This window comes from Pomacea canaliculata, linkage group LG4 (genome assembly GCF_003073045.1).
Source record: "Pomacea canaliculata isolate SZHN2017 linkage group LG4, ASM307304v1, whole genome shotgun sequence".
NCBI classification, from domain to species: domain Eukaryota; kingdom Metazoa; phylum Mollusca; class Gastropoda; order Architaenioglossa; family Ampullariidae; genus Pomacea; species Pomacea canaliculata.
This window is the reverse complement of record NC_037593.1, coordinates 7,538,608-7,555,079: the sequence shown is the minus strand read 5'-3', so window position 1 is coordinate 7,555,079 and position 16,472 is coordinate 7,538,608. Positions and strand designations below refer to the sequence as shown.

The following is a 16,472-nucleotide window of genomic DNA, read 5'->3' as shown; positions in this document are numbered from 1 at the left end:
TTGAATCACCTTGCATTTGGATGCGCAGCCTCTGTAGCTCAAAGTCCCTTTCCGCCTGTCGCTCCTCCGCCTCAGCCTGGGATCGGCGCTGTTCCGCCTCTGCTTGTAGTCGGCGCTGTTCCGACTCTGCTTGTAGTCGGCGCTGTTCCGACTCAGCCTCTGCTTGTAGTCGGCGCTGTTCCGACTCTGCTTGTAGTCGGCGCTGTTCCGACTCAGCCTCTGCTTGTAGTCGGCGCTGTTCCGCCTCTGCTTCAGCTTGGCGCTGTTCCTTAATATAATTCGCAAGCTCGGCACCTTTGAGACCGAGAGCTTCCCCTTCGGCCTTCGCCCGAGCGAACGTGGAGTCTAGTTCTTCCTCGTCGACGTTGTCTCGAGATCTGCCGCTCCTTGGCATGTTTGTGTATATCCGTAGACAACCTTCAGAAGAATCAGAGGTTGACGCTGCTACGCTTCCCGATCTACGCTGCTATGTGCTAACTGCACTAAAAGAATGAGCAAATAAAAGATGAAAATGGTAAACAGTAAATGTGGCGTTGGTCGGAAGTTACAATAAAATAGATTTATGGGAAAAATCCCGGCACGAGCCCCCAATTTGTAACGTTTTTAACGAAAGAGTGTGTTGAATGTGTTTGCGAGCGCGTGTAACATCTGCATGTAAACCACGCTCGCCGCACTCTTTCACCTTTTTCAACAAAAAGGTCCGGCCAACGATCAACACATTTAATGTTTATGAAATTAACTAACGATGAGATGAGGATGAAACAAAATAAAAGGACACTACCCCCTCCAGCGTCAACCTCTTCCAAACGCTTCTCAGATGGTTGGCGCTGACGAAATCACTGACCAGCAGGCTAATCCTTTGAATTCCTTCACGCAGTTCGTGAAGTTATCTGTGTAGTTAACTGTATACTGTACACTCCCCACGGAGCTCTCTACACACCAACTGCTTGGTCTCTACACACCAACTGCTTGGTCTCTACACACCAACTGCTTGGTCTCGTCTCTTCCGAGAACCGTTAGCATCCCCCTAGTTAACACGTCCTTTTCTCCCTCCTGACCAATCAGGCCACCTAGCGACCAGGTAACTAGGACGACCATCCAACTGTCTTTCTTGGAGACTCTCTCCACCAATCCTGGCTCTCCATAGCCTCCCGTCGCCCCAGTTACACTGTGCCAGGTCATTTTACGTCATTCACTATATGACGCAAAAGAAACGTCACGCAGAGCTACGTCAGCGCTCGCGCGCCTGCTCTTCCCTGACCACAGGGAAAGTTAAAAATAAAAACATGAATCTAACTAGATTCGTCTCAATCGCGAATCGTTACACAGTGTGAGGAATTAAATGGATTATAGACCTCTCATCAATCAATAATTATGGAAGCTGAAAGTAATTCAGACTGTACACGGAGAACCGTTAAATATCTTGAGTGAAAGGGAGAAAGAACATAAACATGCGCGCGCGTACGAGAGAGAGAGAGAGAGAGGGGGGGGGGCATTGGTGTGAATGAGTTATGACAAGCTGTTTCATCGTATCACGTATACCTATGCATCTGTGTAGGATACAGGTTGCTTTCCACACACACACCACAGACTGCATCTAACAGTCATTGAATGATCTGCCATAATGTACTTAGCCTGGAACTGCATGTAGTAACTTTCTATGGCCAGACTGCCACTGCCACAAAGATTGCCACACTCGCATGGAATGGTCGATGGGTCGTGTAGTTGCGTGATACTAATCTGTGACCGCGCATGAGCATGTCATGATTCTTTACAGTTTTGATCACCACTTTTCGACAGTTATTACCTTCTGGTCGGGAGACTGTTCGAGATTACATGAAACACATATGTAATTTTTCACGCGTGTACATTATGGCCACACACACACACACACAGAGCAAGACTAGAAAGACTAGAACTCTTGTAAACTTTACTGACCTGGATTGATCAGCACTTCTTTCGTCCGACCTCTGAAATTTAAGAACACTTAGCAAGAAGCTGGATCGATACGTTAGGTGAAAACAAGCTAACAAAATATCTTTTCCCTCCCTTGTGCTCGAAAAGATCAGATCAGCAATTTTTGCCCTATAAACCCGGGTGGCAGGCAATGCCTTTGTTCTTTTTCCAAATAATAAAGTATTTCTACAGCTCATTTACCTGCCGACAACAACTTTAAGGCGCTTTGACATAATTAGCTTGGCAATGTCTGTCACGAATGGAAATACACACGTACTGCACGCATAAAACTAAGGTGCTTACCAATAAAAATAAAGAAAATAAAGACACATGCAGACAGAAGTGGAATGTATGAAAAGAGAGAAGAGAAATTAAAGCCACCATCAAAAGTATTGACACTAATGATAGGTTTTAAAACCAGGCTTGAAGCATTAAAGGTGATATGTGTGCTAAGTCAATGACTGAAAATCATTCCAGAAACTGGTACCAGAAAAAGAAATAGAGCAGAGCCGAATTTATCCCGTCTGATACTGGCTCATGCAGGAGGTCAGAATGAACAGATCGGAGACATCGACTAGTGCAGGGATGCACAACCTACGGCCCGCGGGCCATATCCGGCCCGCGACGCTGTGCCATCCGGCCCGCGAAACTTCTGCCCACAGTGCAGAAAATCGGCATGTTAGTAATAAAAAAAGACCTTAAAAAAACGAAAAAAAGGAAGAAGAAGTAGGGGCGTCTCTCAATCTTTTTTTCGATGGACGAACATTTCGATTCAGTGCTCTGACTTGGTGTCTCTACGATGCAGCCGGACATTCAGAAGTTGGTTTCGGGAAAACAACTTCAAATATCCCACTAATTAGTACATAATTAATGGTAAGTACAACTTGTTTCTAATAAAAAATGGTATCTGCTCTATTTTTTGTTTTTCCTTTTTGTATTTTTGCGGCGAAGTGGCCCGCGACACGGCTGTCCGAAATAGATATGGCCCGCAGGCCGAAAAAGGTTGGGCATCACTGGACTAGTGTATTAACTCAAATATTATAGAACAAGGCCACAGAAACAATGGCAGCAGGGAGAGGCCACCTTGTACTCAGTGCGGCGCGAACAGCCAACTAGTCACTCACGGAGGAGTGGTGTCACATGATGTGATTTGCGCTTACATAAGAAAACGCGGGCAGCACGGCTTTGGATTCAGTGAAGCGTGTTGATTTCTCCAAAAACTAAGATCTGATGTTCTGCAATAATATTGATACAAATGAATTTACTTGCGCTGCTTACAGCAATAAAGGACGCTCGTGATGTGATGATGTGATGTGAGCGAGAGTTACTTGCCCTTACTTGGGGTAAACATGGACGTCTATATAGGTGGATTGCTGTCTGCCAAGCATAATGCAGCCTCTTGCGAAGTGATCCACTGTTAGTCTCGGCGAGCCTAAACAAAAAAAAAAAGAAAAAAAATGTGAATAAACCATAAGCTTTATCGTCTAATGCCTCGTTTTAGCAGTTAACTGGAAAAAAAAAACAAACTCGTCTGCCAGTAGTCCAGTAATACAAGTTCGTGTTAAGACTTAAGCGGCTGTGTGCTATCTGTGAGACAGGATCGTATTTTTGAGCTTTTTTAAAAGCTGTTTTCACAAGATTTTTCACTGAAAACTACATGTTCCATAGTCTGTGGAATAATCTAGATAAACCTTTTTTTGCTAGCTATAAATCGACATAGCTTATATTTACTGTCTGTATCAATCCTGCAGTTAGGAAAAACTATTTTTTTAGTTTTGATGATCGAGGCTCATATTTTTTTTATTTGAAGTTAAGCTTTAGGGGGACTATTAAACTCATCAGAGATTTTTTTGGAGAAAATTTGTACTCATGTCTTGTATCATAGCATTTGTATACATATATTTTTACATTTTATTCGTAAGATTAAAATACTCTAACCGAATATACCTTAAATCAATTGGTCAGTTTTGATTACAGTAGGTTTAAAGTCAGCGTTATACACCCTTGATTTTTATGGCTTTAATTACAATCTAAACCGTGATGAACTATAAATAATGCTGTATTAAATTTGTGTTTATTATCAATATTTGTTAAACGTAGCAGAACATGAACACCCACAGATATAATAGACCTCAACCTACACCTAAAATTCAGTTCGTCGATTATAGCCCATATTCTAAAAACAGTCACTACATATTATTCCACATAACGAAACGGATAATATAAAAATCGTAAGATATTTATATTATACCAGAAAACATGTATCATCTTTATATACCACAGAGTTAAACTAATATCAGTTTGAGCTTAATGAGGACCCATGGTGTTAAATAATTGATCGAGTGATTTCTGTGCAGCTGGCGGCTCATCCGTCACCTGTTGGAAACAACTGATGAAGTTGAAAACAATTTTTAAAATGTGAATAACTTACTACTTTTCCCCAGATTTTAGCATAGGGCTCATTCAGATTTAAAAAAATACTATCTCAAAGCTGTCTTGGCCTTTAGTTATAGTCACAGACTTGGTTACAGAACGGACGTGTAATACAAGTTCGATGTTATTGTTTTCGATGCTCACGAAACTGGCGGCTTTGTTTATCACAACTAAGGGAAGTCACTCGCAGGTGATGACGTTTGCCTTACAAGCCTCGATGAGCTTATGTTAGGTTTGATGGGCTAACAAAATTATCAGAAAAGTTCACTGCATTTTTCTCATTCGACTGCACTATTGCCAGAGCATCTATGAATCCAGTGTGCACACTGATAAAGTCTGATTAAGCAGTAATAATTGGGGGAAGGGCAAAAGCTAACGATTGGAGCTGAGCTAGAATCGATCTATATGAAGAAAATGAATATGCAATAGCTGCTTTACATTTTATTCTTTCAAGCCATTTAATTTTTTTAAAATAAACATTATACAAGGCATAAAATTAAGTGAATTGTTTCAAATTTATAAATAAACAGCATTATCGAAATAAATATTAAAGTGAGAATGTACGAAGTAAAATCGGAATTGCGCCATGTGAGAATTGAACTTACCGAAGAAACTGGCCATGTTAGGGTAGCCCAATAAGCATTTACTTTTTTGTTACAGTGTTCAGTTCTGTTTAACATTTTGAACAAAAGTGACTGGTAGCGAAGTTAAACATGGGGAAGAAGCAACACCAAAAGGATAAGCTGTAAGCAGACTATTTCTATTACTATTACTTTTTAAAGTATTATAAACATTTACACTAAGACGTTTAAATCATGAATCTGTATCCCCGTCCGTGATTATTCATAAAGATCTGTACACTTTTTGAAACATTTAAAGATTTAACCTAAAATTTTTCAGAAAACGAACATTCCAATACCATATCAGACATTTCTCGCTTGTTATTCTGTTTGGTTATTACTCCATCTACCACACTTTGCAGCATCACAAGTCTTTAAAAGGAAACGCAGCTTGTTTTGATCACCACTTGTAAACCAACCTGCCGTGGCAGTAATGTCTGAATTGCTGTGACCAGTGTATTTCAATTTGAAACAAACAAAATTAATTTGATGATGAGTAATTGCCTTTTCATATAAAATATTAGGTAAACCACAGCACATGGATAGCATGCGTAATACTTAGTGTGATTTTTGTTCCTGTTGCCCTTTTGAACAGATACCTGACAACGAATGAATGGAGGCATGAGTGGGGAGGATATAAAGGCACTCAGAATGCTGGTGAAAACTCTCGCTTTCGACGATTGCCTTTTAGTTGCTGCAGGTAAAGTCTCTAATATAGCATTTTTTAACAGATTTGTATTGGAGGAGTTGCTTAGCCTCTTTCGAGACTGGAGGCGTAGAAGGGCAACAAGAAAAAGTAAATATATGTATAGATTGTGTGGGTGGTGAGGAAGGGACTGTCCTTGTGAGACAGAGAGTATGTATGTTCTGCATGTGTGTTTGTATGCAATGCAAAAGTGCACCATATTATTAAATGTAAATAATTATAAATCAGTTGAAAGTTATCTTGAAAGGGTAATTGAGGTTGTTGTTATAGTACTTGTGACTTGATCATTGATTTCTTAATGTTGTAGAATGTAGAGGATGTTAATCTCAGTTACAGTTTTGTAGTATGTGTTACTCTTACACTTTAAAAGAAAATTTCAAAAATGACAAATATTATTAAGATATATGTTGCTTTGTTTTATGCACTGTAACACTCATCATACTTATGCATATTAGTTCATTGTTGTTTGATTTGACTATTAAAGAACATCATAAAAGTTAATAGAATTAAGTGAATCTCATGATTTTTTGCAGTTTATCTTTTCAACCTTTTGAAAATCCCTTGTGCACAAAGGAAGGTGTAATCTTTGATCTGATGTAAGTCATATCATGAGACATTATTTTACCTAGTTTTTTTAGTTTTAAAATGGTCTCACTATATATAGTGGTGCAGGTAAATTATATATTCAGTAAATGACATGGCTTATAGAATTAATATGTCTATTTTTTTTTAATCAATCCATGTTTAAGATAGCTTGAATTTTGTAGTCCTTGCCTTTTCACTGGCAATTTACAAAGATTCAGGTAACAGGATTCAGCTGAAAGACCTTTGGATATCAGGTTTGATGACTTTTCCCTTACCCATATGTGTAAAAAAACAAAACAAAAGACAATACCAGTATTTAGAATTTTAGCTGTTTCACTTTTTCATCAAAATAAGCGTATATTCTACTGTATTTGTACTGTATTTGAATAGCAGTCTAAGGCACCAGATTCAAGGCATAGCCTCTCACCACATGGTGAAAAGCATTCTGGTTTACAAATGAGGGCATGGGTTAAAATCCCACTTCTGACAAATGTCTTTTTGGAGGAATTAGCTGTCCAGGTGGTTAGAGCACTGGTGTCTGAACTGAGAGGCGCACCCATGTAGTGCAGCAAACTTTCCTCTGTCCACCCATCTAGCAGGAATGAGTACCTGATTCCTTAGTGAGTTGGGGATAATAAGGCAGCAAGGGAGAGGCACTGGCCTCACAAAGCTGGCCCTGATGAAAGTGAGGTCTCTAACACCTCCCGTGTGATCTGAAAAGATCAGGGTATGACCTTCACCTTTTTGAGCATAAAACTGACTATATCTAAGACTAGGGTGTCCTCCTGAAAAAAGATAACTAAATGGGTTTTAATGTAAGAGAGCAGTCTGTAATATTACATGTAAGTGATTTTTATCATGTTTTGCTTTTAAACTTCAGGAACATTGTACCATTCTTGAAGAAGTACGGGTTGAATCCGGCAACTGGAGAGGTTAGTCTGAATGGTTTTGTTTTTTCCCTTATTTTTATTATACTTTTGTTTCATTTTATTCTATTTTTGAGTGACATTGGAGCAGATGTGTATGTTTAAGAGAGTGAGAATATGAGTGTGATGTTATTACTAAGAACAATTACACTTCATTATCATGTCTTGTCTTAAGACAACCGTTAGCAGTCAAGATTAATCACCTAATGTCCTGATAAAGTTTATTTTATTTTATTTTTTTGGAAGATTTTGACAGACTACTTTTTGCAGTAAGAAGTGTCAGGGAATACTATGAAGTCACTATTGTTATGTTTGTATACCTGTTTATAAATATACATTAAAACATGTATCTCCAAACATTGATGCATATACACAGATGCACAAACCTTCACATAAAAACATGCACTTACATATATATAAATATGAGCTTAATATTTTATTAGCAGCATCTTGCATCTCTTTAATGTCATTGTTACATTTCGGCTATTGTCTCAATATTGTTTTGATGTGTCACAGAAACTTAGTGCAAAAGATCTGATTAAACTGCATTTCCACAAAAACTCCGAAGGTATGTTCTAAATTGGAATGGTATGAAGAAAAAAAACTAAATTGCGTGACTGCCATTTAAAGAGAAATAGCTGTTGGGTCAATGTTTGTGTCAGTTTAGGTGGAGTACAAGCTTACCACTGTATCTTCTCAAGAAATTCCACAGCTACAAAACTGCAGCACAACTTATACTCCAATCACACAAACCAGATCTTGCAAAACCTCTCCACTGGTTATCTGTTCAGTTTGCTTTGCTTCTGGTTATTTGCAGGCTGTTCTCCTTTTTTGAACTTTTAACTCTTTACTCTCCAAGCATGCATCTGTGTACTTCTGCAGGTACTCCCCTCCTTTATGTTCCCAGAAATAGGTAGAAAACCTTGGGTGAACTCACGTTGTTTGCCCATTCAGCGTTAGTTTGTTTGCACTCCCTTCCTTTTCAGCAGACTGTAGAATTTTCCAAATGTGTTATTAAAACTTTTGTTCAGGAAACATCTATTTTTTTTATTCTTTTTTTTTCTTTTTTTTTTTTTAGTATTTTATATTGGTATGCTTCCACAAATGTCTGTTAAAAACTCCTCACAAACATGAAAAAGTTTAGTTTTATTGCTGGTGATATGATTATTTGAACTATCTAAGGCAGTGATGCACAACCTTTTTCGGCCTGCCATTTCGGACAGCCGTGTCGCGGGCCATATCTATTTCGGACAGCCATGTCGCGGGCCACTTCACCGCAAAAATACAAAAAGGAAAAAAAAATAGAGCAGATACCATTTTTTATTAGAAACAAGTTGTACTTACCATTAATTATGTAGTAATTAGTGAGTGGGATATTTGAAGTTGTTTTCCCGAAACCAACTTCTGAATGTCCGGCTGCATCGTAGAGACACCAAGTCGGAGCACTGAATCGAAATGTTCGTCCATCGAAAAAAAGATTGAGAGACGCCCCTACGTGGGGATAAATACTTCTTCTTCCCTTTTTTCGTTTTTTTAAGGTCTTCTTTTATTACTAACATGCCGATTTCCTGCACTGTGGGCAGAAGTTTCGCGGGCCGGATGGCACCGTGTCGCAGGCCGGATATGGCCCGCGGGCCGTAGGTTGTGCATCCCTGATCTAAGGGATAACATGAAGACTGCAACTGTGGCATAAAGATATTTCTTGGTATCCTCTAGATAATGACATGAATGCTCTCGTCTTTTATATTCAAAGATGTTATTTGTTATGCTCAGGAAAATATCACTGCCCTGTGACATATAAGGTTTTCAATGAGAACACACACATTGTAGCTGTAAAACAGACGGGCAATGTCTACTGTTATGAGGTTAGTGTGTGACATTAAATATCTGAATAATGAGATTTTAGAGTGAATTAATGGCTTGATTCCGTTGGTACAATTTCTGACATAGCATTGTGACAGTAAAAGAAGATTAAGAATTTGTATTGTTTATTAAAGGCATAAAAAAACAGTTATAGAGTTATGTAATTGATAGACCTTTTATAAGCAAGAATTTCTAGGTGAGGCAATATTCAATTTCAGAGTTAATGTGACATATGTTCTTGTTTTACACACCACTACTTGAATCTTCTGAAGATATTTTTAATATCTAGTTTCCTACTATCATTTAGTACTACCTTTATAATTGGTCTCATTTGAACAGGCAGTAGAACAGCTGAATCTTAAGACTGGAAGTTTTCGGGACTTGTTAACAGATGAGCCATTCACTCGCAAAGACATCATTACTATACAGGTCTGTATATGGATAGGTGCACATTCTATGTGTATGTTGGTGTAGGTATATGTGACATGGGATGTCATGTAATTCTTGGTTTGTGCTGAGAGCTGTTCTGTAACTAGCAGTGAATCTCTTTTATGAGCGAAAGGCTGCAGCTTCTCAGTATCAAATTGTACCAGTTTAGGTTGCCTAATCCTGTGTGTGTCTGCATGAATAGAGAGAAAGTAATGAACTGTTAACTAAAATTTTTAAAATAAAGAAATGATCCAAAACTTAAAGTGTTTTGTCAATGTGCACGTGTTAATCTCCACTTTTATAAGAGCAAGCTCTGAATTTCAAACCCTCTTTAGTGGTAGGTAGCAAGGAGATATAAAAATAGTAATCTTCAGAAAGCATTTAAAAAATTTTTTAACTGACTGGCCATTTGCTTTATCAGTGATGAGGTTATAGGAAAAAAATAATATTGTGTTTAACTTAAACTCTTAGTACTTGACATTTGGGAGTTGGTTGGGTTTGTTGCTTGGGTAAGGAGGGGATGTGAAGTTTTGTGTGTTTTGTGGGGTGAAGTTCAGTCATTTGTCCTTTAACTAGTACTGGTCATTTGGGGGAGCACATAGATAGATGCAGCAGACAACAAGGCCCACTGCTCTTGCCTGTCTGTTTCTCAGCTGAGGAACTGCTGAGGAGTGGAGGGTTTGGTGTGGGGGATACATGTGTGCTTGTATACATTATATTCTGCTGTTACAGAAGATGTTTTTTACAGCTGAAAAAATGGTAAGTTACAGGCATAATTTTGAGTTATCTTTTTCAGGATCCATTGAATCTTGAGAAATTTAATATTCAGAGCTTCTACCACATAAGGAAGAATCTTAAGCTTTTGGATGAAGGTATCAAAATCCTATATTAGAATGAAAAAGTTATTTCTGAAAAAGCATTTTGAAGAATTTATGGGAATATTGCTTGTATGACTGATTTCAGTTCATGTTGTAACAAAACATATTAAGGTTAACTAGCAATGTAAGAGAGAGATTGTTTGTGTGCATGTGCTACACATACAGTGGATAAAGGTGTTTATAATAAGGGGGTGGATATTGATGAGCCTGTCATTATATGAAAGTAGATGTTACACGGGAAGAGAGAGAGAATGTGTTGGTGAGAGATTTAAATTATGATGAATTGAATTTTTGTAAATATATTCTTTTAGAGGAAGAACAAGCGAAAAAAGATCCTCGTTACAGGCTACGATTAATTAACAATGAGGCCAAATCAGCTTTAGAAGAGCTGGAAAGAGAATACAAGCCATCTCCTTACCTGGTGAGATCTCAAAGGACATTTGACCACAAAATCATTTTAAAAAATGTTATGCTATGAGACTAGATGCAGTAGACCTGTCTTTCCTAGGTACATACCTTATTACTACTAATTTTTTCTGCAATCAATGAGCTTTTGTATGTTAATTTATGAATGTATTCTTATGCTTTCTGCTGAATTTTGTCTATGATAATTTTTTGTAGGGTATTAAAGAGGAGAAAGCACCAAAAGCTGACAAATTTAATGCGGTAAGAACATTTTAGTTAAAATATTCTTTATATGTCTCTTTTTATCAGTATTTTGTGATTTTTCTTCTGCATACAATCACTTTTTATTTGGTTGAAAATTGTCTTCTCTTCTGAAGGGAAGGAGGTAGGAAAAGCTTTTAAATTCTCAGAAATAGATTTTTCCCCAGCGGACTTGAAGTTGATTGAGCCAAATCATTGTCACAGTCATATCACAGAAATAACATTCTGGAAAACATGATAGATCTTGTAAAAGGTACATAATTTCTTTGTCGAATGTAGAACGGATGAACAATACATACATGATAACTGTGTTCATGTTTGGTCCCAGATAAGAAGTTACAGCATTTTAATTATGCCTTATAGTTGCTGCTCTTTGGTAAGAAAATAAAGTTACAATTAGCTGCATCCATTGTTTTACATTTTCCAGTCCTGTACTGATAGCTGTCTGCCAAATTAACCTCTATCTCCTGTAAGTTTGTATAAAGTGTGCTTCATGTTTCGCAGGCATCTTACTCTACTGGCAGGGTAGCAGCCTCATTCACCTCCACAACAATAGCTCCAGAAACTCAGCATGAAGCAGGTTGGAACTGTTCACTTTGTAATTTCTGTTGAAAGAATAATCATCCTGATTTTCTTCATTTAGTTGTATACACCTTTAAGATTTAATTTTTATATTATTAACATTAATGATTGTCTGGTTTTACCTGAATGTTTAGTGACCAATTTTTCATGTCATGCTGCTTTGAGGAGATAACAGGTATATGCTTTGAAAGAATTAAATTTTTATGTGCATTTTTGAGAAAGCTGTCACGATGGAGCTTTTAATACTCTTCTGTGACCCATTGATGCTTTTGCACATGCACACACACACACATACACACACAGAGCATTCAAAAATAAAATTTAAATTTGTTGATTTTTATGTCATTCAGCTCTTATTGATGAGGATGTTTTGCGTTATGAGAGAGTTAAGAAGAAAGGATATGTGCGGTTGGTGACTAACCTTGGCCCTCTGAATGTGGAGCTGCACTGTGATATGGTTCCTCGAACATGTGAAAACTTTATTAAACTATGTAATAGTGGATACTACGATGGAACCATTTTTCACAGGTCTATTCGAAACTTCATTGTGAGTAACATTTTAAGATTTTGTTTTGGGTTTTTTCCTTTGTTAAAGGTATAATGTTGCTCACAGCTGAAGGATATGTTGCAAACTAGTTCTGTAGTTCTGTAATCTTGTTCAAAATAAACCTGTTTCTGAAGTTATGAAGTGGTGGAAATGTCTGTATAGCACATGGAAGTATGAAGGAGCATATTTTTGTTTTCCTAAAGAGAAGAATAGGAAGATTTATTTGTCAAAAATCTGGCATTGCACAATTAAGTCTATGAATGCACCTAAAGTTTTGACCTTTCATTAGAGTACAAAGGGTAAGTGGATGAGATTTTTTTTTGTTTGTTAAAAAATAGACATCGGTAGTTTATGCTTGAACTGAGATTGTATCCATCTCTTTCTAACTTTCTTTGCTGATTTCTTTCTGTCATGACAGATACAAGGTGGTGATCCCACAGGGACAGGAAAAGGTGAGATAAGATGTTCTCATCATTTTGATCATCCTTATGCTTAACATTATCAGCAGAACCATCTTCTTTATTATTAGTACCACCACTACATCATTATTCCTGCTGCGTAAATGTCTGTTTGCTGTGAAGACTTTGTATTAGGTAAAAAAAAATGTGTACTTTCACAACCAGGTGGAGAATCAGCATGGGGAGAGCCATTCAAGGATGAGCTAAAACCCAATCTCACACATGCTGGTCGTGGTGTTCTCAGCATGGCAAACAGTGGACCAAACACTAACAAATCTCAGTTGTAAGTTATCATGCTGTCTTCCTGATTGATGGTTTGCTTTAAAATATTTTCTCAAGCTTCTAACCAATAATTGTACTCTTTGTCGAGTTTTCTGGACCATCATTTTGAACTTTGCTTTTATTCCATCCCTGACATGCATGGTTTGATTTCATTGTCTTTGATAAAAATGAAAGGAGAAACATTTTGTAGAATTTCTTTCCTAGTTGATAAATTCTCTAACCTTCATGCCTGTCTTTTTCCCAGATGTCTGTAGTAATTATTTCTCACATATTTAATGCTGTTCAAATTTTTTCAGCTTTTTCACCTTCCGCTCTGCAAAACATCTAGATGGCAAACATGCAGTGTTTGGCAGGTAAATTCTCAAGAAGTAATGCATTTGTCTTTCCTGTTTATGTTTTTCCAAGCTTTTTCACCCTTTGAGGAAAATGTCTTAAATTTTGGTCATGATGTGATAAGACTTTTTTCCCCCTTGTTTTCGTATACTTCTATAGGAAAGAGAATAGAGTCATTAGTGGACCCACCACTCATTCCCCCCAAAAATCTCAATAAACATGTACTTACCAAAAAAACAAACTCCTCGAACAGCTAAGGTTTCTGCCTCATATAATGTCGCTAGCTTAATACCAGCTTGATTTTAAACCACGAATGTCACATTTTTAAATAAGTGTGATTGAAGCATTTTATTGAGTATTGAAAGTGTAAATATTTTCTTCCATTCTCTCAGGTTTACTTTATATATACATTAAGTATACATTTATTTATGGGTCAGTGCTATTGTATGTTAACAGCAGGCTTTAAAGATGCATAAATAAATGGCAGGAAGATAAAAAAAAATAATGCAGCAAACATGTTTTCGCTGCAGGCTTGTGGGAGGGATGGAAACGCTGGACAAGATGGAGCACGTGGAAGTTGACAAAAATGACAGGCCTAAGGTAGGGTCTTTGGGATGTATTTATTAGTGTGTATTATATTGTGATGATTTCTTTAACATTAGATGTTTTATAATTATTTAGATCCTTCGTAAGTGGCCAGGAAGCAGAAAGCCCAGTGTTTAGAGCACTGTCGTCCAAGGTTTGATACCCATGTGATATTCCTAACTACATCCAGCTGCTGAAGGGGTACCTGACCTGTTAGAGAATAAGAGAAAAATGTTAAAAAAAATTCTCCAGGTTAATTTTATTGCTAAGTCCAGGCAGAAGTGGAACAACCCTCGTATTTCTGCCTTCCTTGAAAGTGATTGTATAATTGCTTACAATGTAGATATTTTGTTGTTCTAAAATCCTTTCTTGCTTTCCTTCTACACCTGAGCTGTACTCCTTCGTGTGATCTTCGTCTCTTTACAGGAGGAAATTCAGATTCAAAATTGCACAGTGTTTGTGAATCCATATGCAGAGGCTGATGAACTGGTAAGCTTGTGAAGTTTTTCGATCTGTTACTCTTTTTTCCTAAACTTCTTGTTTAGTGAAAATAAACTTCTTGTTTAGTGAAAATAAACTTCTTGTTTAGTGAAAACTGTGAAGAAAAATCATGTTAAAAAAGGTTTCCTTTTTGCTTTCTAAAATCAGCTGGCCAAAGAGAGAGCAGAAGAAAAAGAGAAAGCAAAAGCTGAAGAAGAGGCAGCAAGCTCAAAGAAGAAAAAAGAAAAGAATGAATCATTGCCTCGAGTGTTCAAAGAAGGCATTGGCAAATACATCAGCTCAGCAGCACAGTAAGTGAAAAGATGCCTGTCTGTTTTATAATTTTGCCTTTTCAGTGCTGTTATGTCTATAACAAAGATGAGTGTTTTTTTTTTCAGACCACCCCTGTCACTCAGAATTAAAGCTCACAGCTAAATGCAGTATTCCAAGAACTAATGTAGTGTAGGTATTGAAATTCCATCTGCTGGAGCTTGAGAACAATCCAAATTCCATTGGTCATTTCTTTCATATCTAATCTTGAAATTTACTTTGCTGTGCTTGATCAAACAAGAAGTGAGTCCAGCTAGCATTCTTTTCTTGACTGTTTAGTTTTCTTTCAACATGCTCAACCACAGCAGTTGAAAACACATCTGGATAATCACTGTTATGATTATTTCATAACTTGATCTGTTTTCTGAATGACAGTAGGGTGTATGACTGGAGATCTCACTCGCTGGATCTTTTTCGTCTAGATCATCTTATAACTTTCTGTCTTGTATTCCTGTACTGTACTTTTCTGATTAATGTGGAAAATATTGTAAAAATTTCTATGCATGCATACAAGTGTATATGAGTTCATATATCACACATGTATATTTATGCTTGCATGTGTAATTGTGTCTATTTGTGTTATGAACAAATATGGAAAATATGGATTTTTATGTCTTCTTTCATCTCTTCATCTACAGAAAGCGAGCAGCAGAAGATGCACCAGACCAAGAAGAAGTCAAAAAGAAAAATGTCATTGCTGCTGGCTCTCTCTCATATAAAGACTTTAGTTCATGGTGAAAGCTGGTGGTTAGACACTTACATTTGTGACCATTCTTTACACATCTGTACAATAGAAATGCACAGTGAATTCCTTGTGTCCTTTATGCTACATGGTTAACAGATACCTCTGTGGATTAGTAGACTGTATACCTCAGTAGACTGTCAATGGTTGAGACATTAATCATGCCATCTATGTTTTGTGTGATTGTTGCAAGCTTGGCAGACTGTGTGCATAGTTGACTCTTGCAAGTATGGCATCTGTTCTTGTACCTTTGAAGATTTATGCATTGTAATGTGGCTCTTTGCTTATCTGGTAAACATGGTTGACATTCTAAATATGCTAATAAATGTGCTTAATGGAACAACTATTGAAGTGCCTGATGCCTGATGCAGTAATAGCATAGGGTATGAATATTTATGAGGGTTTTTTTTTTTTTTAAAGACATCTTGGAGCAAAATATCTCAAGAACACCTCAACATGCAGAATTTCTTTCCTGCATGCTATCAAGTCAGCTTTGAAAATAATTTTTTTTAAAGAGGAGCAGAATTAAAAGCACAGTAAATTATTGTGTGCCACTATTATAAGCAGTAATAAAGGATATAATGCAAGTAATTTAAATTAATAAATACTTCTATAGAAGAGAAATGAAGCAGGGGGGTTGGGGTCCTCTTTTATGTTAATATATAGTGCAGAAAGTATTTTGATTAATTAAGAAATGTAGTCTGCCAAAAAACAAATCATGAATCCTGTTGAGGTAAACAAAAACCCTAAACAGGAAAAAAGTGGATCACATTGCATTAAAAAAAAAGCTTACCTCCCTGCCATACACTCTTTTCAAAATAAACATATTTTCTTATTCCAATCCATGCACATTATGTGTATTAATCTATGTGTACAGAAATCTAATGTTCAAACGTCAGTTTTCAAATGTGTTTATTATATAATCATAAACAATGGCACATCTTTTCATATGTGATTTACTCAATGTTTACCAAAACCCCACAAAAATAGTAAACTATTTGTTGGGAGCACTATGTCAGGCAGCAGCATTTTTTTGTTTTTGAAAAGATAAAAATCTTTATTTTATCTTGT

The 16,472-nt window shown here is 37.0% G+C and overlaps 2 protein-coding genes across 3 annotated transcripts in view; one reads left to right on the top strand and one right to left on the bottom strand.

Annotated features, from left to right (window-relative positions):
- The window catches only part of LOC112563007 (opsin-5-like), a 45,231-nt gene extending 40,503 nt beyond the window's left edge, over window positions 1-4,728 (bottom strand). Inside the window, exons 1-3 of one of the 2 annotated variants that reach the window (XM_025236683.1) lie at window positions 4,388-4,728; window positions 3,295-3,388; window positions 1,939-1,970 (exon numbers count right to left, since the gene is read on the bottom strand). In XM_025236683.1, the coding sequence (XP_025092468.1) occupies window positions 1,939-1,970; window positions 3,295-3,344 (82 nt within the window). In that variant the 5' untranslated portion in view covers window positions 3,345-3,388; window positions 4,388-4,728. The remainder of the gene's footprint in view (window positions 1-1,938; window positions 1,971-3,294; window positions 3,389-4,387) is intronic. The other variant, XM_025236684.1, reaches the window with a different exon arrangement.
- Window positions 4,729-4,979: 251 nt separating this feature from the next.
- On the top strand, window positions 4,980-16,179 carry LOC112561840 (peptidyl-prolyl cis-trans isomerase-like 2). Its single transcript, XM_025234623.1, has 19 exons — window positions 4,980-5,134; window positions 5,605-5,709; window positions 6,249-6,311; window positions 7,181-7,232; window positions 7,743-7,794; window positions 9,000-9,091; window positions 9,429-9,518; window positions 10,315-10,390; window positions 10,708-10,817; window positions 11,018-11,062; window positions 11,567-11,642; window positions 11,995-12,191; window positions 12,610-12,643; window positions 12,815-12,932; window positions 13,228-13,284; window positions 13,795-13,864; window positions 14,276-14,338; window positions 14,498-14,640; window positions 15,298-16,179. The coding sequence occupies exons 1-19, from the start codon at window positions 5,103-5,105 to the stop codon at window positions 15,395-15,397; spliced, it is 1,575 nt and encodes a 524-aa protein (XP_025090408.1). The 5' UTR covers window positions 4,980-5,102; the 3' UTR covers window positions 15,398-16,179.
- Window positions 16,180-16,472: the final 293 nt, after the last annotated feature.

Excerpts from the sequence above, each read along its gene's own strand:
- LOC112561840 (XM_025234623.1), top strand. The coding sequence starts at position 5,103 with ATGGGGAAGAAGCAACACCAAAAGGATAAGCT. Across the intron at positions 9,519-10,314 it reads AAGACATCATTACTATACAG|GATCCATTGAATCTTGAGAA; the intron begins GTCTGTATATGG and ends TATCTTTTTCAG. Across the intron at positions 12,192-12,609 it reads GGTCTATTCGAAACTTCATT|ATACAAGGTGGTGATCCCAC; the intron begins GTGAGTAACATT and ends CTGTCATGACAG.